This window comes from Diaporthe amygdali, assembly GCF_026229845.1.
Source record: "Diaporthe amygdali strain CAA958 chromosome Unknown NODE_30_length_622097_cov_64_914702, whole genome shotgun sequence".
Lineage (NCBI taxonomy): Eukaryota > Fungi > Ascomycota > Sordariomycetes > Diaporthales > Diaporthaceae > Diaporthe > Diaporthe amygdali.
Window position 1 is genome coordinate 572,771 of NW_026517050.1, and position 23,513 is coordinate 596,283.

Below are 23,513 nucleotides of genomic sequence, written 5' to 3' on the forward strand. Positions count from 1 at the left end.
AAGACAACATCCGATCTTTCGGCCTGATAGATATATATATCCCCGAGATCTCGGTCGGATTTCTTGCTTTGTAATAGGTAGTGGGTATCCTCCTCTTCTTCGACGTGGGGTAAAGGACGCTTGTGTGTGTCTTCGTGTGGGAGGGCGGATCCTTTCTGGCATCTCTACACATGTGTGTGACCGGCAACCATCTCTCTATAGAGGCAGCGATAGTTTATCTTTGGTGTTCAAAGGTGCAATACTCGGTGTCCCTTCTTTTGTGAGCATCCTGCTGAAGCAAGCCTCCGGCATCACCATAATTCTGTCTATGCTTCCCAATCTGTGTTGGAGGGCCGTGGCAGAAGTCTGCCAGCCGATGTGAGGAGAAGGCTACTTATTATAAGACAGCCATCAATATCCCAAGAAGACTTGATAACAAGAAATGCCGCGCCTTGTAGACTGCTGTGAAGTGTGCTTTCATGATGCGCAGTGTCCCAGCCACGCTGGCGTGGGAGACCAAGGCTCAAGGCAAACATACTTGTAGAGCTGCATAACAAGACTGGAACCACCTGGCTATGACGCGGAACAGTTATAAAAATTGATATAAATGTAAATCCAAGAAAGCATTCCCTGTCAGGATCATATGGGCACCTGCATGCCTCGCAGATATCATCCACCTTGAGAGATGTGCATTGATCCTGTTATAGACAGGCGACAAATGGCCTCAAGGGTATTATAGCACTCATGAAATAAAGACTCGACCAGCCCTTATGCCTAGGTATATCTGTGGAGGCACGGTGGCCAGAAGTAGTGACATTCATTCCCAAATGGTGGATCCAGGAATCCCAAGCTTGATGATAGCATGAATTAAGCTGCTGGATTAGAGAACCACCCACCGCAACCCCCTCCCCCACCGGATCTCATCCAAGTATAGGGTTAGGAGTCTTCTGCATGGTTGGTTCTTTTGGCGAGCTTCTTTACCAAATTCGACCTTCAATATTTGGGAGGTCATATTACGACACCATTCAAAATGACATGACCCGTCAAATAATGCAATAGAGGATCGTCGGCGGATTAGGCGTCCACGTAAGTTCACCTCATCACAGGTCGCAGTGTGATCCTTCCAAACCTTGGTGCACGGTCCGTCAATGATCCGTTGGTCCCGTTGTTTCCGACCAACGCCAGCTCGCTCGATCGTCAGCTTCCAGGGTCCTTCAGCTCCAGCTGGGCGAGGTGTGGTGGCCAGAACATTGTCAACGAAGCCAACAAACTTCAACAAGCGATGCATTTGAGGCTGTTCTCTGCTGCTATCGACCTCACATTTCCCTGTGTGACCTGAGGGCCTTTTGGGCGCGGGCATTGGATCTGCCTCGATACTGAGTCCGCAGTGTTGCTGTGGCATTGCAAGCTCCAACAATGGCTGGTGTCTTGGGTCTTGTCCAGGGCTTGCTGTCGCATATACAGCAGCAGCACCTCATTGCCCTCGCTGTCACATTCACCGTTGTTTGTATCAGCACACGAATTCTGAGTGGCAACAATGGCCGCTCCAATTACACTTCCCATAGCAAGGATGCCAAAGTCGCTCCTGCAGTACCATACTGGATCCCATACTTCGGTCATATCCCACAAATGGCATTCAACTCCGAGGCCTTTCTCGCAGGCCTTCGGGACCTCTATCCCGGGGGCGCATTCTCGCTCAACTTCCTCGGCGGCGTGCACACTGTCATCTTCAAGCCTGGTCTCATCACGTCCCTGATCAATCATCCGGCGAACATCGCTGACGGGTATGCCTCTGCGAAACACCTGATGAAGAGCAATTTTGGCTGGCCGAGATACAAGGCTAGCTTGGAGCTTTACGACAAGATGCATGATGATCTGCTAGTTCACTACAAAACACTGAGTTCTAAGACGTCCCTGAACCAAATGGTAGACAGGACAGTACAGCGGTTGCGACACAACATTGCCGATTTCGTCACGTTCAACGAAAGCGAAGTGGACCAAGCCGAATGGGAGAGATACGCGGATGCGACAACGGTTCAGGACAAGAAGGGGGAGCAGGTTGTCGAAGCCGACTTGTTCGATCTCGTGCGCAACTTCATCGCCATGACAGCTAATGTCTCGCTCTTCGGCACTGACTTTGTCGAGAACTTTCCACGATTCTGGGAACACCTTTGGCGTTTTGATGAGGGGTTCATGGCCCTGGCAGCGGACCTCCCAGCGTGGCTACCCATCGGACCGGCAATTGCTGCTCGCCGAGCTCGTTCCGAAGCAATGGCGAGCATCCGCGCGTTTGAGACCGCGCTTGACGCGGATCGTGAGGGCAAGAACCCTGGCCCCGAATGGGCCGATATCGACAATGTCAGCCCAATGATTCAGGGTCGTTTGGATGACGTATTTCGAAAATACGATTTGACCATCGATCAGCGGGCTGCATGCGATTTTGGTTTGGCTTGGGCCATGAATGCCAACTCCAATCCGCTTGTGTTCTGGATGCTGTGGCGGATCAACTCCGACGCGGTCCTGCTTGCCCGCATCAGGGAAGAAATCGCACCATACATCGTCGTTGAGAAGCCGGCGCACGGATTTGGCTCCGGTTTCAAAGCAGCTCTGAGGATAGAAAGCATCGATGTAGAGGGTTTGGTGAACAAGTGCCCTCTCCTTAAAGCAGCATATATCGAAACTCTCAGGGTTGATGTCAGCGCGTGGAGCTTCAAGGTGATCCGGGAGGATGCGATTATCAGTGATAAGGATGAATCGTCGGAAAAGTTCCTGCTGCCAAAGGGAACGTACGCGCACGGAGCCCATGAGCTGAACCACATGAACCCAGATTCTTTCGAGGAGCCGAAGGAGTGGTACATCGAACGGCACATCAAGTGGGATACTTCGAATGAAAAGGGAGAGAAGCGGCCCATTGGCGCAGACATGGGCGTTGTGAGGCCATACGGTGAGTCGTCCCTTAGTGTAATCATGTGGTTTCAAGTGTGACTTTACTGACACCTGTCGTAGGTGGAGGAGTAAGCATGTGCAAAGGTCGGCAATTCGCCATCAAAGAAATCTTGGTTTTCTCAGCCGCTATCCTTTCAATCTATGACATGGAACCAGTTGGTGGAGGGCCTTGGAAGCTCCCCAAGCAAGGCAATGGTGTCGGTACAAAGCGGCCGACATCATCGACGCGGGTCTGGATCAAGGCGCGAGCGACGTAGGAGACAGCTTTGTGGTAGTTTTGGTGTCTACTAAATTCAGAGTGCTCATAGACCTAATTTACTCAAGCTTTCTTTGCTCATACATTTCGTTTCCTCTTGGCTGACATGACAGTCGGGCTTTCAACGGGCACAATGTGTGGTGCACATGTCTTCCCGGCCTGTCACATTTCATCCGGGCCACTTGGGTCCCATCCTGCCTCCCGACAATATGGAGTTATTCGCTGGCCACGAGAGCTCAGTTTCAGTTGTGAACCTCTGCGGCGTATAACGCTATAGCAAGAGTTCACATTGTGGGAACGATTGATTTACGAAATGTTTGAGGTGACTGGCTGACATCTCTGACATCTGCGCTGGTTCGGTTTTGAAGAACGCTGGCCGCATCAAATTGCGGCCAGGAAAGCGAATCATGCATTACCAGCAAACTTCGACACCCGAAGTTGACAGGGCAGGGATTTTAGTTCAACTTACGCGTGAAGACTGAGATCATCGTAGATCTTCCGTAGAATTGCCAAAGTTGACATAACATCGTCGACTCTCAAGTGTCCCTTTGACGACCAGTAGTCATTGTGCGAGCTTAACTGAGCGCGGAACTGCACACGAAAGTCCACTTGGAATCGACGGCCTATGAGCTCTTCTACCACGTTTGTGTGTTTCCCCAATTGGTCCCAGCATCGACCGAAACTATTCAGAATCTGATCCATGCTTGCACATCTACTTGAGCTTGCAGTCCGCCTTTTCTCACGGGTCGACCCCATATTCTTGGCTGTTGAATAGGCGGGCTGTCGCAAATTTCGCAGGGGATAGACGAGTCTTTCAAATACCATGCTTTCTTCAGGTGGGGTGTGAAAGACACTGGCAGGTCAAGTCGTCGCGACATTATGGTGCCCAGTGTTTGAACAAAATGATAGATTTTGTCTACGCCGGGAAATGTACGGTCGCTCGTGTGCTTTTCAGATCGAGAAGTTCTCTTCATGGCACAGCGAGAGCTACAATCAAAATGAGTTAGTCAGAATCGAGATACGTTCCTGAAGGGGAAACAATGAATCACGCAAAAGAAGCTGGGATGCCCAGAGGATGCACATAAAAGATGCTTCCAAGCAAAGTGTGACGTGCCCTCTCTGGGAGACGGCTTTGTGTTTGCGTTGTGCCATTAGCCACTGTACGCGACTATCATTACGTGTCGCGATCTGATGAGGTTAAAGCTTGGTTTGGTGCGGCTGTATACACCACAATCGCCCTGGTTGCCAGTGCAGAAACAGATTATAGATTCGGTCGTGTTATCTCCTGGCAAGAGCTTGCAAAAGATTTTCTGCCACGCACGGTTGGTCTTAACTAAATACAGTCTGGGTTCTACGAAGGTACTCGGCGGGACTCCCATGCCAAGAGTCGTCCTTATCGGATCAGCGAGCGCATGGGGCTCCAAAATTGGATTTGAGAGGGAATAAGTATACATTCTCTGGGCGTCATGGGTCACCGATGCGTATAGAGCACAATGGAAAAGTCTCATTGATGTCACTGCTGGTATGAGAGAGCCAATATGTTGTTCAAAGCAGAGACCATGACATGCAGCATTTGATGAATGGCTGCAACAATGTCTCAGCTTCACAGCCTGGACTAGACCACTGAAGTCTCCATGAGGTAGTATTGCATAGCCAGTCCCAGCCCCAATACTCCATCGCAAAGACGATGAAAAAATTGTTCCAACAGCCTGAAGAAGTGAGGCCTGTGGCCCACCCTTTTCAGTTCTGCCACATCCAAGGGCCTCGCCTTTTTTGCAATGCTGAACAGTTTGAAGGGAGCAGAAAGTCAAGAAAATACGCCCACTCAAGGCTGACTCGCCTCCATCACGGTGGATTTGTCAATGAGTCGTCTCTGATTGCTTTGCCTTGCCTTGTCACTCCTCTTTGCATGGTCAAGTAGAACGAGCGGGAGCCTCACTCAGCCCCAAGTCTAGCCAATGCGACCATGTCAACTGGTGTCGCACTGGTTTAGAGGCCTGCTGTGTCTCACTGGTCGTCTCAGCCGTGGCATGTCAGCCCAGGTGGTTCTTCGGAGATGGTTCCACGGAGCTGGGAATGTCTGCTAGTCCCCAAACCAATCAAGACCTTTGCTGCGTCTGTCGATAGAGGCAATGCGACCCAAACGGTGTCGCCGCAGCGGCATGCATGTGACCCGACATGACATGGTCGGCAAAGGATCCGATAAGTAAGAAGAGTGCCTATGGCAGTGCCAAGCACAGCCAAGCGATAGCGCCCTTCTGGAATCTTTCTGATGGGATCTCATAAAGTAATCAGTCAGGATGTGACCTAAGCTGGATAGCATCGGCGACTTGGCAAAACTGCGGAGGCGTTCCTGGCATGCCCCTCGTAAATCGCTCGGCCTGCGCGAACTAGTCTAGATACGGGGGCTAAGAAACACCAAGACCCGAGTCTCATGGGCAGAGATGCTTTTCGCCCTTGGGTGGCTTCGCCATGCTCAGGAACGAGGCTTGTGCTGCTGGGCTCTCGTCGAAGCTTCTCTTGTCCAAGGTGCTTATTTGTTCAGTACAAATCTCGCTGCTTCAAGTAGTAAGTCTGTTGACAGAGCTTCTAGACCGAGGCCCACTCCCAGAAGAACGGGTCCTATCAGCAAATCCAATCTCCAAATACTATGCTTCCCCAGATTTGGGCCCCATATCATCAACTACCACGCGACTCGTCCCGGCCCCTGCTGCCAGTGGACTCGCAGGTGGAGAAGACCACGATAAGCTGACGACGGGCGAGCATTCGGGCAGGGGGGCGGTGCTGGGCGTGACAAACTGGGTCATCAGCGCCGCCGCTTTATCTCTTGGCGGTGCGACGCTCCCCAGCTTCTCACTGGCAGGACCTGCCTTTGCTGGACACCCATTAGAACTCTTGATTGCACATTGAGACAGGCCAACGGTGCAACAGCCAGCCTCTGTTGGGCGATTTATTGCCTGTCAGGGTTGCCAGACCCAAGCTTATCCCTGTGTGCCAAGCTGAAGGAAGCAACCAACTCCCGGTGCCATTCGCTGAGGAATGTGCCTAGCACGCCATTGCTGGCCTGCTGGTCAGGCATGTACTGTACGTAGCTTTCTGGGCGCAGATGGGATTTTCGGGTGGGGGGTTTATTCACCTCCGTTATAAGCCGCGTCAAGCCCCAACGACGTTCTTTCGGAGTGAATTTATTGCCTCCGGACTGATCCCTCCTGTCCTCCTCGTTGTCGCCCGTCCCTCGCAGACGACTTCGATATCCCGCGGCATAGCAAGGATTCGACCGAGATCGTACCGGGATCGATCACTTTCCACACGGACAGCTAGGACGACTCCTCAGCGAAGATGGGGTTCCTCGACTTCGTGAAGAGCGACGAGAAGCGCGCTTCCTCGATCGAGGACGAGCGCGTCGTCTCCCATGGCGAGGTCGGCGAGGTAGAGGAAGCAGGCGATGACCTGCACCGTGGCATGAAACCAAGACAGCTGAGTACGTGAACGAGAAATATACAGCTGGCGCAACAGTCCTGAGCCGTGTGGAGCCTTTTGCTAACCTTGACCTGCAGATATGGCAAGTTGCGCCCCTCCGGGATAAAACACGCAAACGACCTGTCGCCTAGACGCTGTACTTCGGATCTCATGCTAACAGTGTGTGCTCATTAGATGGCTATTGCTGGTGCCATTGGTACAGGTCTCATCATCGGATCGGGAACTGCGCTCAAGAACGGTGGCCCTGGGTCAATGTTGATTGGTTACATCCTCATGGGCTTCATCGTCTATATCGTCATGGTGGCACTTGGCGAGATGGGTGCATGGCTGCCACACAAGAAGAGCTTCTCGGGTTATGCTTCCAGATTCGTTGATCCGGCACTTGGGTATGTTCTATTTAGACGCCGTTCCAGCCTACATCTGGCGTCACACCTTCTTACTGACAGACATCTACCTACAGCTTCGCGACGGGATGGAACTACTTCTTCAAATACGTGATTGTCTTGCCGAACAATTTGACCGTGACCGGAATCATCATTGCCTACTGGCGACCTGACCTCAATGTCTCGATCTGGATTGTCGTCTTCGGTATTGCGATTATCGCACTCAATGTACGGAGCTCCCCTCCTTTCGCGCTCGCAAACGCGCTCCAAATGAGTTTAAACTGACCGCAACTGCAGCTCCTTCATGTTAGCTTTTTTGGCGAAGCAGAGTTCTGGATGTCGCTCCTCAAAGCCATTGTCATCTGCATGCTGATCCTGATCTGCTTCATTATTGCTCTGGGAGGCGGTCCGGACCACCACCGAAGGGGTTTCAGGTACTGGCAGGATCCAGGTGCATTCAAGCAATACAACGGCATTGAAGGAGATCTGGGTCGATTTCTTGGTGTCTGGGCCTCCGTCGTGCAGGCAACTTTCGCCTACCTTGGTACCGAGCTGGTCGGTGTTGCATTCGGCGAGACGCCCAACCCTCGCAAGAATGTCCCCCGCGCTGTGAGGCAAACGCTGATGCGTATTGTCTTCTTTTACGTCGCCGGTGTCATCAGCCTCGGAATGGCAGTCCCTTACAACGACGACCGACTGATTAGCGGCACAGCCCAGAAGACGAGCGGCGCAGCGTCTCCCTTCGTTATCGCCGCCAAGATCGCCGGTATTAGCAAGCTGGACAGTGTCATCAACGCGTTCCTGCTTGTCTTCACCGTCTCCGCCGCGAACTCGGACATTTATCTCGCCGCGAGAACCATCTGGGCTTTGGCTAAGGACGGCCAGGCACCTGCGATCTTCCACAAGACTAACAAGCGCGGTGTGCCCATCGCTGCGGTCGCCGCCTCCTCGCTCTTCATTGCCCTTGGTTTCATGAACGTGACCAAGGACGCCAGCACAGTCTTTGGATACTTCGTCTCCCTGGTTACCGTATTTGGTGCTCTGAATTGGATCTCGATCCTCGTCAGCTACCACTTCATGCTGCAGGGGATGAAGGCTCAGGGAATCCCAAGGAGCGTCATGCCGTACCGCAACCCGCTGCTGCCGTGGGGAGCGTATATCGCGTTTGTGATCACTGTCCTTGTCATTATCTTTAACGGATTCGCTGCATTCATGCCGTTCAAGATCGACAAGTTCTTGACGAGTTACATCGGCATACCAGTTTACGTGCTCAACGTTCTGTGGTGGAAGATTTTCAAGAAGACCAAGAGGGTTCGCCCTGAGGAGATGGACCTGCAGACGGGCCGGCGAGATGCTTGAGGATTCAAAGAATGCATATCAATGGGGTGTAATTAGATTTATTGGACTACGTACTAGATGAGTCCATAGCTGCAAGGCCTCGCATAATGGCCGCGTGGCCACAATTTGAATGCAGGCTTCAGTCTACAGGTGACATCCAAACCAAACATCGTTCGTTCCACGGCCTGTAATGGCCGTTTTGATGCATTCATGGATTTGTGTTTGATTTCATTTGCTACCATCTCCTGTGTTGGAACGAAGTCGAGCCGTCGGGGGCACGGGTGTGTAATCGGCCAATGGACCGACCCTGTCCACGGGTGAGGTCCGACCCGAGCCCCGGCCCTCTAACATGAATCTATCGACTGGCGTCGCGTGCGTGGCCACATGCGGCCGAAACGGGTCCCACTCCGTGACCCAAGACCTGGACAGGCCATTCGCATCTCAAAACAAAGTAAATGGACTCCTATCAAGCTGCGCCAAAAGATGTCGCTCTCTTCGCTCCACTCAGACAGTCCTCGGCCTTTAGATGGGCTTACTCACCAATGGCCTGGCCGCCTCGAATGCCAGTTGGTGTTTAGGTTTTGACAAGCTGTGTCAGGTGCCAAATGATATCTTCAACGTGTGTGAGCTCAAAAATGACAGTGGTCCGTTGTAGGCTCTGTCTTACCTCAAAAGGCCACACCTCGCCGCCGGAGCCAGTCTCACTTCAGACACGAAATCAAAAGTCATTTTCACTTTCGAGCCACTTTCGTTATACGCATATTCGCAAATTAGTCTTCATACTATGGCCCATAAAACAAGAAAGAGCAAACCCGGGTTCTTCGCCAGGCTCTTCGGCAGGAAATCCAAAAGCACGACCCATCAAGGTAAGCGTCCTTGAATCAAATACTGCTATGAGGTGCTTTTGAGGTTTTTATTATTGGAATGTATTTTACTTGCCACAATTCGCAGTAATCTCTCTGTTTGTGTCTCGTAAATTAGGATCTGAGCACCATGCGTTGCCTTCCAATCAAGTTTATAAATATCACGACATATATTTCTGACAATCATCCCCTATTCATTTAGTAAGCCAAAACACCTTGCGGAATCACAGCCAATATGCCTCGGGAAACGTTAGAAGGGATCCTCGGAATTACGAAGCCACACAATACTACACGGAAAGGTTCAACGGGCCGGTAGCGCCTCCAACTACAATTCGCCTCAAACCAGCCAGCGACCATATGCAGAATAGTCATCGCACTCCCACCCGGCCGAGAACGGGTCACAGCAACCCATATAGTACGTACGAGGAGGTTCCTTCAACCTGGGGAATATCGCCGCAGGAGAGGGCCAAGAGAAGGAATAGGCCTAGCGATGGTCACCAGGCTCCGAGTCGTTATGGTCCGGGAATTCAGAGTTACTCGGCCGTTGACCAGTTTACACGATCTCGAGAGGGGAGACAACAATATGAGGTTTGGCTAAGGCAGGTTTGATTTGCAAAACTGCAAAGGGGCCATGCGGAACTGCCATAAAGGTGGGGCTAGGGGAATCATAGCTTAATTTGGTAATTTGATAGATTCTAACCGGAGCATGGCATTGCAAAAATTGCGTAGAAAATTCGAATGTGATCATTGTGGTCTATCTTGCTTGTGCATTGAAGAAGTGGTTGCCTGCGGGCCAGCAACGTAAGACTCTGGTCAATCGTGCCCTCCCTTGAGGCTGGTCACTCCGCCCTTGATCTTGCCTTGAACGTTTTCTGCCTAGATAACGTGTTCTTGCTTCCGTTGAAGGCAGTAACATATCGCAATCAAGAGGTGAAGACTCCCCAAGACCCAGCACTCGAACATGCAGAGTACAGGGTATGAAAATTTATGATTAATTGATCTCAGTCGAATTTTCTGAGTGTGGGCGGAACTGAGTAGGCGAAACCCTCAAGACAACATAGCTCCATCTCGTTCCATCCTCGGAATCATTTTGTGTGCATTGACTATACTAATGATGAGATTACATTCGGATACTGGACTCAGAGCCGTCCCTAACTTTCGATAACATGCAAAATGGTGACGGCTATCTATTCATGACTGGCGGTGAATATCAGCAGTGACTTATGTGGCACAATTTTCTTCGAGACTTTGACGTTGTTACAATTACACATGAGTTAAATGGCTTCAATAGCAAATCAACGAAACTTCTGCTAAAGTGTGGCCCTGTATCATATTTTGCTCCCATGATGCAGAAGGGAGCTGGCGTTTCTGGCTCTTGCTTACCTAGAAATCTTGCTACATCCTCATTCAATACAACAAGTAAAAGGTCGCCAAGAGCGTACAAGATATCAGATGATAGAAGAGTGCGGAAACAGAACTGCAGCCCCAACCCCACTTCTTCTGCCAATGTCGACTTGTGGTTTTCAGCGAGGACTCATCACCCAGGGTGCGATGATGTGCTTCGAAAGACTTATGAAATTGATAAGCTCAACCATTACCACATGAGAATACGAGATTCAGCTTAAGACAGAATTGATTCCGGAGACGGAGATGTCTGCCGACGATGTCAGATGGTGCAAACTTGCGCAAAATGTCGCAAGGTTCTCCAGAGGTGCAGGTGCTTACTTAAGCAGGTATCTCCCGACCTCGGGAGTGGCCCCCCTCAAAGTGCTCCTATACTCGATTCACGTCAACAAGAGCACATACTCCTTTCGAAGACACCGGCTTGCAATCATCTTCCATTAACGACAAGATGGCGCCAACTCCAATTTTGGACCATATTGTCATCCTTGTGCCACATGAGACCCTTACCAACCTACCGTCCTGGGTCACAGATGCTTTCACTGTGCTGGAAGGAGGACGCCATGCCGATGGTGTCACGGAGAACAAGCTGATCCTACTTCAAGATGGCGTCTACTTCGAGCTTATTGCATTTGTTCCTGGCAAAGAAGAGGAGAGAAAGTCTCACAGGTGGGGCGGGAGGCGGCCTGGTCACATTGTCGACTGGGCCAATACGCTTCATAGCGAGGATGACCTGAACACCATCAGAAGCCGGATAGAAGCCGCGAGCACAGGCATAAATTATACAAGCCCTACTCCAGGGGGCAGAATAAAGCCTGATGGTACCGAACTGAAGTGGATTATCTCATCTCCTTACCTGGACAAGGCAGCTGGGCTTAATGATTTTGTTGGCGGGGAGGCTCCATTCTGGTGTCTTGATCGGACCCCAAGGGACAATCGAGTACCTTTTCACGTGGGTCACAACGTCACGCATCCCTCAGGTGCGGTAGGAGTCCACCAGATATCTGTTCTTGTCGGAGACAAACTTTTGTTTGAGACATTGAAGGGGACATACGATGCCCTCAGCGGCCGCAAGGGAACGGAAGTCGATGAACCTGCGGGTGACCGAGCAATCAGCTGGCCCATTGGAGTACTAGAGGCTGTCGAAGGAGGAGCATCGCAGGCTACTCTTCTTTTGGTTCAGACTGCGCCAGGCAGCTCAGCAAATGGGGTTGGCGACGTTTTCGTCAACGTCGCGCTCAAATCGAACAAAAAGGGTGGACAGATCGGGGGGCATTTGGGCGATAAGAATTGGAAGATCCAGCTCGAGCTCGAGAAACTGGCCTGATCATCAACCACGATGTAAGACCCAGACCTTAGGCGACAAGTCTAGGTAGTCCCAATCAACAATAACCTTCGCAAATGCAGCAAGTCATTTAATGAGCATCATGACCTCAGAGCATTTCGTGCTCCAAGAATGACTTCCCCTGGTGTTTGAAAATTCATCGCAAAACGGCCAACCGCAGCTGTTCAGGACACGAAGCTGGCAATTTGGTGTTATCAACCCTCACAATATAACAACATCCGTTACTGGCCGGCCATGAGGGGGATTCTCGACGATAGTCTGAAGCACGCGTGCTTTGTCGATTTGAATGCGTAGCGACGTATTTCTGCTCGGGGTGTCTAACACTTCGCTGTAAGAGCTTCGAAAATCGAAAGCAAGACAATTTTTCGGAACAATTCTGTGGTTTAGTGATCGCCCAGGCCGTAGGCGCCCCCAGGAGGGCCTCCGGAGGGGTTGGCCGGGGCCTCGGCCCCAGCGGCCTGCCACCGTTCTTCTATTGTCTTTCTGGGACACCTTGAGATCAGGATGATGAGCACTTGTCGGTGCCTGGCAATGATTCATAGAAAAGAGAAGTAGAGCGGACTATCTGCAAGAGATGTATCTTTGAAATTCGTTGACTAGACACGTAATACGCCCGTCCATTCGCTCACTTCAGAATCTGCGGCAGCAGGGCACCTTAGGTCACAAAAGGTCAGAGGATTTGGAGGCCGGCGAACAATGCTGTGTGGCGTGCATACGCGAGTTTTAGGGGGCCAATTCCAAACCGTCACAAGAAAACCACAGCGAATCAATCACGTTGCGCTGGAGCTATCTGATCCTTCACATTCATCCACCTGAGCGCCGTGGTCTGTCATTGCCCTCAGCTTAAAAGCCTGTTTTCTTCAGATAATCGGCCCTACGGAAATTTCGCAACCACTTTGGTGCCTCATTTTCCTCGAGGTCCGGAGGGAAGAGACATTGTCCGTCAACTTGGATGGTCTGCTGGTCCAGCATGTCTCAAGGTGAGTATTGCACAGTTTCAGGTCAAAAGTTAGAGGCACGCCTCATGAATAGTACAAGGTTGACCAAAATCCATATCAGTACCCAGTTCACCAGGGCTTGACGCCGAGAGCCTGGTGCATGTCAAGGTGAAGCTCGATGACTGCATTGGAAGTCACCAGTGCGAGGGGCCACGGAATGCAGAACTGCCTATGCGCCTTGTAGATCTCAAAGCCTGGCCCGAAAGCCCAGAACGCATCAGACTCGTCGTAACGGATGAGGTCTTGGCAGTATCTCATCAGACAATCGACTATGTTGTCCTGTCGTACTGCTGGGGAACGACAACTGCCTTCACTACCACACCCGCCACTCTCAGCAGCCGGCTGAAGGGTTTCAACATCGCCGGAATGCCTCGGACATTGAGAGACACAGTCCAGGTCGCTCGCAACATAGGATATCGCTATCTTTGGATTGACGCCTTATGCATCCTTCAGGGGAGCCGGCAAGACACTGTAGCGGCGGCGGACTGGCGATATGAGGCGGCACGCATGCACTGGATCTATGGAAATGCTTCTCTCTGCATCGTCGCTGCTGGGGCCTCGAACTCAGACCAGGGACTGATGCACAAGGTACGCATGGGAAAATGCCCGTCATACTTGGGATCTATTTTATTGCGCCTGCAACACTAACAGCTGGTCTAAATAGGACCCAAGGGTTATCGCTGATGACGAAATAGCGGAATGGGTAGGTAAGGGAAAGATTCCCATAGGCTGCGAGCCAATCTCCAGCCGCGCGTGGTGTTTCCAGGAATGGCTCTTATCCAACCGCCTGCTCGTGTTCGCCAGCACAGGGGTGTATTACACATGCGACCAATACGTCCTCGACACTTCTGATCCAGACTACGGCTTCCGATTCCCCCGATCCCTTCAAGAAGTCGCAGCCATGGAAGACCGTGGAAATCGCAGATATGACAGTTGGCAGACCATGGCAATGAATTTCTGTGGCCGCAGCATGACCGAGCCGAGTGACAAGCTGCCTGCTTTATCTGGCATGGCGCAGAGGTATGCAAGTCTAATGGGCTGGCAGCCCGGCGACTACCTTGCCGGGCTGTGGAGACGCAGTCTCATCGGCGATCTTCTCTGGGTCCGTGAGGAAGGTATCTCATCCATCTCAGCGACGCCCGACCCCACCAAGACAGGTCGCCAATATGGACGCGCCCCGTCTTGGTCGTGGGCCTCGATGGACGGCAGCATTATGTACCTCTCGTTACCAGGCGGGTATGCCCCGGACATCGTCTGCATTCAAAGCTGTGAAACTGTGAAGCCAGGTGTGGAGGACGATCCGTTTGGTCAGGTTGTGTCTGGCCACCTAGATATTGTATGCCCTTACATGACACTATGGGCCAGACCGATGGTCCAAGAGACTGGCGAATTGTACTTCCAGCTTTTTGACGCAGAAGGTGGGTTCGTCAGCTTGCTAACGGTGGATGATCCGGCTGAGATGGACGCATCCCAGACAAATGTGTCCACTACGCCGCAATTTCAGCGAGACGATTCATCACATCGAAATGAAGGCATAATGGTACACTGCCTGGGGCTTATGGTCGAGCAGAGCCCGCAAAGAAGGGATGGGAAGATTCGTTGGGCCGGAATGGCTGTACGACCACTGATTGGCAACAGCTATGCTCGCGTTGGGAATTTCTGGATTGCGGGTTTCAAAATCGTGGAACAATCGAGGTTCTTGATTGTGTAATTCGAAATTCAATCTGCTTATTGTGTGCTGCGCCCCTTTTATCTTCTGCGTGGTGAATTGAACACGAAAATACGGTGTGGTGCCAACCTCTGCCGAGTCTGCTGAATCCGCCTAGCTTCACTCGCACTTCAATAATCTGGTTGCACATGTTCATTGATTGCATTGATTCTGTCGTCTACATGTGTACCATGTTTGGGTGCAGAGAAAACGCTCCATCCAACAACAGCTTTTGACGAGGAAGCATAGCTTCGGTCTCGTCTCAAGATCCAGTCCGTTCCGCAGAGACTAAACAATTGGTCTTTGCCGTAATTTGGACACACTATAGCTATAGCAGCTAGTTAAAAGATTTGGCGAAGTCCTAGTGGTCTGAAAAGGGCGCGAGCGTTAGCATGCCACGTTTGCGATTTCCAACTTCGTGGGTCGTATCAACTGATACGAAAATCATTTTCAGTGGGAAACGAAATATTCTCCGTCAATCCGAGTACTACCTCGGTGGTATCTACAAAGCAACCGAAGATCTGCCACAGACAGATCTCTGATCCATGACTCTGCTGTTGATGTCTTCCGGCGATCCGTCTCACGAATCAGGACTCAAAACTGGATTGCAAGGGGAAACTAGTACAAAATCCATTGGCTAGTGACCCTCATATGTTAATGATGCATAATGGACGCAGCTCGGTATGCAACAACAATCCGACAAGATGGGACCATTACGACTCAATATAGTGGGTCGGCTCCACAACTTGAAGGGCTTACTTTGTTACATGGAACAAAACAGCGTAGAGCTATTGAGCCTGTGCTCACTTCTGAAACTAAAACCATCCCAAATCACCTTATCAAACTTTCATTTCTGTATACACAACTCTACAGGAAAATCGCAACGAACATTCCAAGGCCCTTAAAAAGACGACTTTGAGTGGCGAGCAATTATCATGGGCAGCGTTGAAAATAGAATCCTCATCACTGGGGCATCGGGCCAGTACGGGCGTCTCGCTATCGAGGGACTACTGGCGAAGGGAATTTCTCCGTCGTCACTCCTCCTCCTCACCCGAGATCCTGCAAAGCTCTCAGACTACGCCTCAAATGGTGCATACATTCGGAAGGGCTCCTTTGATGATCCCATAGACGAACTCGCGGAGGCCTTTACGGGGGCAGACATCATGCTTTTTATTAGCACGTCCAGAGCTGGACAGAGGCTACCGCAACATCAAGCGGCCGTGGACGCCGCTGTCAAAGCAGGCATTAAGCACATTGTGTATACTTCGATATTGTCCGCACACTTGGAAAATCCGACTGCCCTTGTCGCAAAAGAACATAGGGCTACAGGCAAGTATTCTGCCATTTTTGCCGTCCCGACAAGTAAACTAACCCTGCTTGATAGAGGAAATGTTACGGGCTAGTGGTCTCTACTGGACTGCACTTCGTGACGCTCAATACTCGGAGGCCCTCACTGATGTGGCTGGACCCCCAGCTTTTAAAGCAGGGGTACTGCGCGTCAACGCCGGGCAGGGGAAAATGGCGTTCATCAGCCGAGATGACTGTGTTGCGCCCGCCGTGAATATTCTCGCTGACCCTTCTTCCCATCGCAACAAAGCATATCACATCACAGGCCCTGAGCTCTTGTCTTGGGGTGACGCAGCCAGGATCATGGGGGAGACTGTCGGCAAGACTCTGTACTACGAGCCCTTGACGGATGACGAGCAGCTTGCGATTTTTGATGCAATGGGAATCCCAAGGGAGCCCATTGATGGATTTGTTGTCGAGTAAGTGGAAACTAGACCCCATCTTGGTCTGTGGCTATCTGAATACGGCAGTGGTTGTGATCTCTTCCATCAGGAAGGACGATTCATAAGCTAGATGACTGACTTTCCATTCAACAGTGGCAACCCATGGAACAGTTCAGATATGGTTTCCTTCACAAAAGCGACAAGACTTGGAGAGTTTGAGATTATTTCCGATGACGTGCAAAAGCTCACACTCAAGAAGCCCAAGACTTTCAGAGAGGTCTGCGAGCAGCGGCTAGCAGCACCAAAGCCATAAGTCGCCACTCGGAAGTCGCTCAATCTATCAGTCTCGAATCAAATAGACCCTTGCATCAAATCAACCAATAGAAGCACGTTCACATTGGTCCAGTTTCTCCGCGTAGAACTGGCAGACCTTCGACAGGCCACGAACAACCTTCTGTGTCTGGAAGCTTTCGAATAGCTATCAATGCACCAGGTGTGATTACGGTTCAAGGTAATTCGAACATGGTCAATCGCCATGGTATTGACATTAGAGTTAAGTATTCAATCTTGTCCTGATGCTATATATGCTAGCTGCGCTTCATGCACGTGTGAATTCAAGCAAATTAGTCCAAACATCTTCATGTTGATGCCTCACTGGCCAGCCAGTCTATACCAGCAACCCGCTGTCTCGTGAGCTGAGGCTATGCTACGTCGTCCCGTGGTCTGTCTGCGTTCAAGTTCGAGCCGACAATAGGTCCTGGGTCAGAATTCATGCGGATCAGCTCTGTGGGGAGGCTCAGGTGCTTTGGCGGGTCTGAGGTCCTGAACATCGGATGTGAAAATAGAGGAGGGGTTTTCAACCGGATTGTCGGTGGCCTTCGCGGCACGTTGCCATCGTCCTCGCTTGTCCGTGGCCTGTGGGATGGATGCTTCTTCCCATTCAATACCTGAAAGGTCCGCAACACGTGCGCCTCAGCGGAACCCCAGTCCAAACACCGCTCCTCAAGCTCAGGTCCAGCTTCTACATCCCTCTCGCTACTTTTCACACGTCCGTGCCACGTCTTTGAACGCGATCGAGTAGGTCTCTTGTATTTACTACCTGACCGCTCAAGTTCTTTTCGTAATGACGCCCGACTCTGTTGGGTCTTTCGGATGAGTTTGTGCCGTTGTATCTCTTCCTCGACCACCAGTCGCGAGCGAGTGAGCTTGCATCTGCGGTCATGTTCGTCCCAAGTAAGGCTTGGGTCGCGAAGCCGAGCTTCCCTGAACTGATTGTTGGTCTTGCGACGACGCTTCAGGATCTTGAGTCCGATGAGTGTTGCAGAAAGAATGATTGCGACTCCAAGTGCGACAGAAATTGCAATTATTAATGTCTGGTTGCCGCTGTCACTAGACGAGTTGGCCCTAGGGCGGAATCTGAAGTACATTGTCGAGGAATTAAGCGAGTGAAATTCGACAATGAACGATGAAGTGGGACGAGATGTATGATTTGATAGGTATCGTCTTGAGCCAGACCAAGACTGCGTGCTGTGCTGCCATCGCTTCTGGGACACAGTGTTTATGAATAGCGGATGGTGATCAGCCTTCGGAGGGGAAGACGGACAGACGTATATTCGTATTTTTCGTGCGACCCAACCTCATGGACGATTTTCCGCTCTTATTTAGCTTGCTGTGGGAAAAGAAGCAGCGAAGCCCTCACTTGACCTCATCGCGCAGTGGAAGTTGCATTTGATGCATTTCCCCGTCCCCTGACAGTACTGAAGTGGGTGACAGTGGCTGTCTGCACGGTATATCACACTGCCTCAGATAAATCAACGGCATCAAAGAAGTTCGTTGGGCATGGTCTCACATTGTTCCTTCGTGGATGACCACGAACGCAAAAAGGAAAAGTCGCGCCACATCACTGTGCGATGAGGCGGCCAGCTGCTTCTGGGATGGGGCCCCACACGGCACTGCAGGCTGGGGATCAAGAAATCATCTGCCGTCCGACAGCCATAATTGGCTGGGCTGGGTTGCTTTCGGCTTCCAACACGAGCAAGCCTGCAAGCCAAAAAGCATTGGTGGAAGCGTGCCAGAGCAGAATCCCGGGTGCACGGGCAAATGGCGGGGCGTGGAACAATTCGATGTCTACCTAAATGCTGTGGCGGAGCAAGCCACGACCTGGCACTGAGAGGTTCGCTGCAGCTCGTACGGAATGTCATGAAGCTGAAATTGGAACGAGACTCGGATCATGTGGTTCAGACCTCCGCCTTTTATTCTAATATTGCGAGAGGCCATTGGCAATCCATCCGGCTCCTGAAGCCTGTTTGGGACTGCATTCTACCCATTGCGAAGAGGGACAAGTACTAAAATCAGCCAAAATTTCTGAGCGTATATTAATCGGGCGAGGAGTGTCTTGAACCCCATTGGGTCGTATCTTTAGGTACTGTAGCACAACTAAACGTGCGCAAGTGGTCTTGGCTCCGGCGCCTTCCGAGATGTCTGCGAGGATCTTCGTGAGGCGCAGGATCAAACCCCTACCCACGCACGAGCGTAGCTGCGTTGCAGAATCAACGAGCTGGATCTGCAACATCTTTAATTCCGTTCCGATCCGGTTCGAAGCATACACTGTAGTAGATCACACGTATCGAGGCGCAATACACAGTATGCTGATGAAGTGGGGCTGCATACATACGGTTCCACTGTTCTGAACCTGTATCTGTACACGCCCAAGTTGCGACGAATACTAGCCACTTCAAACATATTGCCAATCCTCAGTACGCATCGTTATCATTTATGCCCAGTGCAATGGCAGACAATACATCATGGGCAGACTGAGACCATATGCAGCCCAATGTGGTTTGACAGGTGGACTATTTTGCAAAATCAACCGTTAGCTCTGCGTATGTTTCACTTTCAAGGTTGTTTTGGTGGTCGAGGATGTCTCGCTATAGCAGACATAAGCCTGTCATGCCTGCTTATGATTTTGCTGGCCATGCATGACTTCGCTTCTGGAGCTAATGCAAGAGGGCTGGATTGTAGGTTGGGGCGGGGTAAAAAAGATAAACCTCGGGACTCTGGGACGCAGCACGCGACCCCAAATGCGTCTCGAGAACTAAGCCAAGTGACGGCTGCGCATGGCATGTTTGTGCAATTACACTGGATAATGAACAATTTAGATGGATATATCCAGAGTGCCGGATATCCTTGAGAAGTTCATGAGCCCCTGGTCAAGCAGTCAACGTGCCTGCCAAGGCCACTTTTGTAGATTGGTACCCATTCCACCGGGAACCAATGGAACGCGTCAGTGGAGGCACGCGGTCGGTCTGTAAAAGCTTCTCTGCCTCGGGTGAGCCGGCGACAGGATCTAGCACGTTGACTATGACGACGACATCCTGGTCTCCCCCTCCCAGATCCACCGTGGACTTTTCGTAAATCAGATGAACCCTCACCGAACTGCCAGGACTGCTCAGGTCCACGCCTGTTGCTTGCTGCCAGGCATGCCTAATCGAGTCTACGTGATTGGTGAAGCAGGAAAACATCCCGAGCTAACGATGCGGAGGGAACATCGGCTGCAGGACGTAGCAAGGATGAAGCTTAGCCAGCAGTTCCCTCTGGCAGACGCAATGCTACCTAATGATGTAGATGGGATGTAGGATGGGAAATATAAGACGACGCAGATCACGGTGTGCCGGCAACAGTGACCTGACTGCCTGCACCGCCCAGGACAATCACTTTTCGTTCTTCGTCAAGATGAAGTCTCACGCCACTGCCCTCTTCGCCGTTGCCGGGGTTGTGCAAGCCTCCTGGACGTCGAACATCAACTACCGAAGTCCCTCTGAGCACCATCCATCCCTCGGTGTTTCGATCCATAGGGTCGTCAAGCGAAATGACCCGCAGAGCCCCTGGGATCCGGCCAAGTTGAACTTCACTCATGGCGTTGCTTCAGGCGACCCATACCCTGACAGCGTCATCCTCTGGACGCGCATCAGCCCTGCAGTCGATAATGACAAATCCAACGCGACCGTGTCCGGCTATGTGCCCCTGTACAACCACGACACTCAGGAATATGTCTCCATGTCGAAGGCTCCGGTCTGCGTTGAGTACAAGGTCGCCTCGGATGAGCAATTGGCAAACGTGGTAGACTCTGGCACGCTTTATACCAGCTCGGACATCGATTATACGGTCAAGGTTAGATGACCCGGGATTCTGTGGCCGTGTGGATTTTGTGCTAATTCATAGTCCGAGACAGGTTGAAGCGCAAAATTTAGAGCCATTCACCACGTACTGGTACCAATTCAATGTGTGCGGTTCTGATAACAAGAGCCCTCTGGGACGGACGAAAACCACACCTAATGAGGACGATGACGTGACTGAAATCGGAATCGCCGTCTATTCGTGTTCGAACTTTCCCTTTGGCTTCTTCAACGCGTTCGGCAACCCAGTGCGCAAGGATTCGGTCGACTACGTGATTCACTTGGGCGACTACATTTACGAATACAAGAATGGAGACTATGGCTATGGCCAGACGATTGGCAGAGTACCACTTCCGGACAAAGAGATTTTCAGTCTCTACGACTACAGGAAGCGTCTTGCCACATACCGGACTGACCTGGATCTCCTCGCCAGCCACCAGGCCTTTCCTTGGATTCCAGTCTGGGATGACCACGAAGTCGCAGACAATACCTACCGTGACGGTTCTTCTGAGTTAAACAACACCGAAGACTCGTTTGTCAAAGACGGCGGGGTCTCTGTAGACCAGCGCAAGATGAATGCCGTCCGCGCTTACTTTGAGTGGATGCCAATTCGCCAAGTTGAGATGGACGACAATTTGCGCATTTGGCGCTCGTTCAAACTCGGTAACCTCGCAGATCTGATCATGCTCGATACCAGGCAGTATGATCGTTCGATTACTGATTTGTACTGGAACACGGACTACGTCCACGCCATCTCTGACGATGCTGGCCGGTCGCTCATGGGATCGAGACAAGAGAACTGGTTTTACAACCAATTGTCTTCCTCCTCCAAGCGCGGTGCAACGTGGCGCATTATTGGCAGCCAAATTGTTTTTAGTCGGATCAATGAGTCAATAGCCTACGGAGATGAGAATCCTCTGGACTATGACGCCTGGGACGGGGTAAGCAGCCTTCCAGATTGTATTCATTTTCCCAGGGAGAAGCATGTGCTATTCTTGTTGATTTCTTCCCGCTTTCCTTCACGCTTTTGGCTGGGACGCAAGTTGCGAAATCGGCTATGGAAAGATAGTGTCAAGTTCCATCTCCTTTGTGTGCGAAGTTGCCTCCACAATGCATCAATAGCTAACGTCGAATGATACAGTACCAATCAAACCGAAACAGGACGTACAGCCATCTATACAACAACGGCATCGGTAACAACATCTTTCTCGCGGGTGACTCCCACGCATCTTGGGTGTCGGACCTTGTGTGGCTCGGGGAGAAGAACTACGATTCTGCCAGTGGCGAGGGTTCAATCGGAGTTGAGTTTGCCGGATCAGCGGTGACTTCTCCTTGCCCATACGGCGCAAACATCACCCTCGACTTTGCAAACCAGGCCTCTACTTTGCTGCAGAACGCGAACGAGGAGCTGCAGTGGCAGGACCTGTACTACCGAGGCTATTACGAGCTGCACATCTCGCCTCAGCGTGTGACCGCCAACTATTTTGGACTCCCGACGGTAGTCAGCAGGAACGGGTGGGAAATCCCTCTCGCGAACTTCACTGTCGAGGCGGGTGCGAACAAGTTGCAGAGGCCGGTAGCTGGTGGACTTGTAGAGAGTGGGAGCTTGAAGGGAGGTCAGACGAAGCAAACGAACATTACCATTGACACGAATAATGGAACGTGGTTCGTGAGCCAGGCGCCCTTGGAGGTACTTTAAGTCCATACGTAGCTTAATTGTTAATAGCCTTGGAATCATATCTTATCAAAGAATATAATCAAATATTTTCTAATACATCGGTTTAAACTTATATATGAGTTTTTATTAAATCTTCATATTATAAGACTACGTATTGTTGACTCGATGCTTCTGAACCATGAACGAATAGGGGCAAGCTGAGGTCTAGATGGAGCAATTTACCCATATCAATTACGCAAGCGTTTCCAATTTGGGCTTGTCGCACTCTTCTCTGACTTGAAGGGGTCAGAATTTTGTTCGCGAATAGCACTTGGCGACGTGAACTCCAGGTAATCACCTGGAAGATGGCATTGTCCCGGTTGATACTCATAACTGTACTGGTAGAGTCATCGAGCGTCGCATCCACTCAGGCTAGAAGAAGACATCTTTCCGCATCCAATAGTTGATTATACCCTAAGAAGACAGTGGACCCCATAGAGGCCCGGTATGGCGCCGGGATGCAAGCGACAATCACGACTTCAATAGCTTGAAGGCACGAGTTCATTTCGCCGTGTTGCATATGCAGAAAGCAGTCTTGAATTTATCAGTCTGTTCCTACAGACCGTAGAATATTGAATGACTTGATGATATGAAACAAAAGGGTTGAACTCTGAACTGATGCTGTAAAAACAGAAATATTGCCTTTCCATCCATGCAACTGCATGCCATCAACATTTTCTTGACCATAGTGGGCAGGTTATGTCGTTATCGCGCCAAAGTATTCATATACCTGCCTGCTAAGCCATTCAAACATCTAGTTGAGTCTGCACATAATGACAGTATAATTCTACGGAGACTGAATGCGTGACAATTGGCGGGCATGTCCTTAGAGACATCTGGACCCATCGAAGGACTCGAACCTTCACGTACCTATCCATAAATTTGACAACGAGAACCCACGCTCAAAAAGAATTACAGCAGAATTTCCATTTAGCAAATACCTACCAGCAGATTCATGCTCAAAGAGATCACGCGTAGACATCGCAATACACTACATTTGTAATTTCAACCACAGAATGTGACAGAGTAGTAAATGTAAAAAGTCTTTCAATTATACTTATGGCACAGGTAAAAATGATTGACCTTCCCAGTGCCATTGAGAAGCTATAATTGTGTCCTCACGAGGATTTCATCAACTTGGACCCTGGTGAGCCACCTGGAGAGCTATGGGCATTCCATTCATCCCCCATAGCC

General features: G+C 50.9%; 7 protein-coding genes across 7 annotated transcripts; 6 read left to right on the forward strand and 1 right to left on the reverse strand.

The window, feature by feature from the left end:
• Positions 1 to 1,395: 1,395 nt before the first annotated feature.
• On the forward strand, positions 1,396 to 3,182 carry J7T55_014263 (uncharacterized protein; the record flags this gene model as incomplete). Its single annotated transcript, XM_053132328.1, has 2 exons — positions 1,396 to 2,923; positions 2,986 to 3,182. 2 exons carry the CDS (start codon positions 1,396 to 1,398, stop codon positions 3,180 to 3,182), a joined length of 1,725 nt encoding a protein of 574 aa, XP_052989864.1.
• A 3,338-nt stretch (positions 3,183 to 6,520) lies between these two features.
• J7T55_014264 (ral amino-acid permease gap1) lies at positions 6,521 to 8,403 on the forward strand (the record flags this gene model as incomplete). The annotated part of the gene is made up of 5 exons (XM_053132329.1): positions 6,521 to 6,662; positions 6,749 to 6,783; positions 6,836 to 7,047; positions 7,122 to 7,272; positions 7,342 to 8,403. 5 exons carry the CDS (start codon positions 6,521 to 6,523, stop codon positions 8,401 to 8,403), a joined length of 1,602 nt encoding a protein of 533 aa, XP_052989865.1.
• Positions 8,404 to 11,097: 2,694 nt separating this feature from the next.
• On the forward strand, positions 11,098 to 11,973 carry J7T55_014265 (glyoxalase bleomycin resistance protein dioxygenase superfamily; the record flags this gene model as incomplete). Its single annotated transcript, XM_053132330.1, has 1 exon — positions 11,098 to 11,973. The coding sequence occupies one exon, from the start codon at positions 11,098 to 11,100 to the stop codon at positions 11,971 to 11,973; it is 876 nt and encodes a 291-aa protein (XP_052989866.1).
• Positions 11,974 to 12,961: 988 nt separating this feature from the next.
• J7T55_014266 (HET domain-containing protein) lies at positions 12,962 to 14,700 on the forward strand (the record flags this gene model as incomplete). Its single annotated transcript, XM_053132332.1, has 3 exons — positions 12,962 to 12,971; positions 13,051 to 13,577; positions 13,654 to 14,700. The coding sequence occupies 3 exons, from the start codon at positions 12,962 to 12,964 to the stop codon at positions 14,698 to 14,700; spliced, it is 1,584 nt and encodes a 527-aa protein (XP_052989867.1).
• A 932-nt stretch (positions 14,701 to 15,632) lies between these two features.
• J7T55_014267 (uncharacterized protein) lies at positions 15,633 to 16,740 on the forward strand (the record flags this gene model as incomplete). The annotated part of the gene is made up of 3 exons (XM_053132333.1): positions 15,633 to 16,030; positions 16,101 to 16,463; positions 16,581 to 16,740. 3 exons carry the CDS (start codon positions 15,633 to 15,635, stop codon positions 16,738 to 16,740), a joined length of 921 nt encoding a protein of 306 aa, XP_052989868.1.
• A 388-nt stretch (positions 16,741 to 17,128) lies between these two features.
• J7T55_014268 (uncharacterized protein) lies at positions 17,129 to 17,854 on the reverse strand (the record flags this gene model as incomplete). Its single annotated transcript, XM_053132334.1, has 1 exon — positions 17,129 to 17,854. The coding sequence occupies one exon, from the start codon at positions 17,852 to 17,854 to the stop codon at positions 17,129 to 17,131; it is 726 nt and encodes a 241-aa protein (XP_052989869.1).
• Positions 17,855 to 20,159: 2,305 nt separating this feature from the next.
• Positions 20,160 to 22,488, forward strand: J7T55_014269 (uncharacterized protein; the record flags this gene model as incomplete). The annotated part of the gene is made up of 4 exons (XM_053132335.1): positions 20,160 to 20,597; positions 20,659 to 21,543; positions 21,744 to 22,292; positions 22,471 to 22,488. The coding sequence occupies 4 exons, from the start codon at positions 20,160 to 20,162 to the stop codon at positions 22,486 to 22,488; spliced, it is 1,890 nt and encodes a 629-aa protein (XP_052989870.1).
• Between the last annotated feature and the right edge of the window lie 1,025 nt (positions 22,489 to 23,513).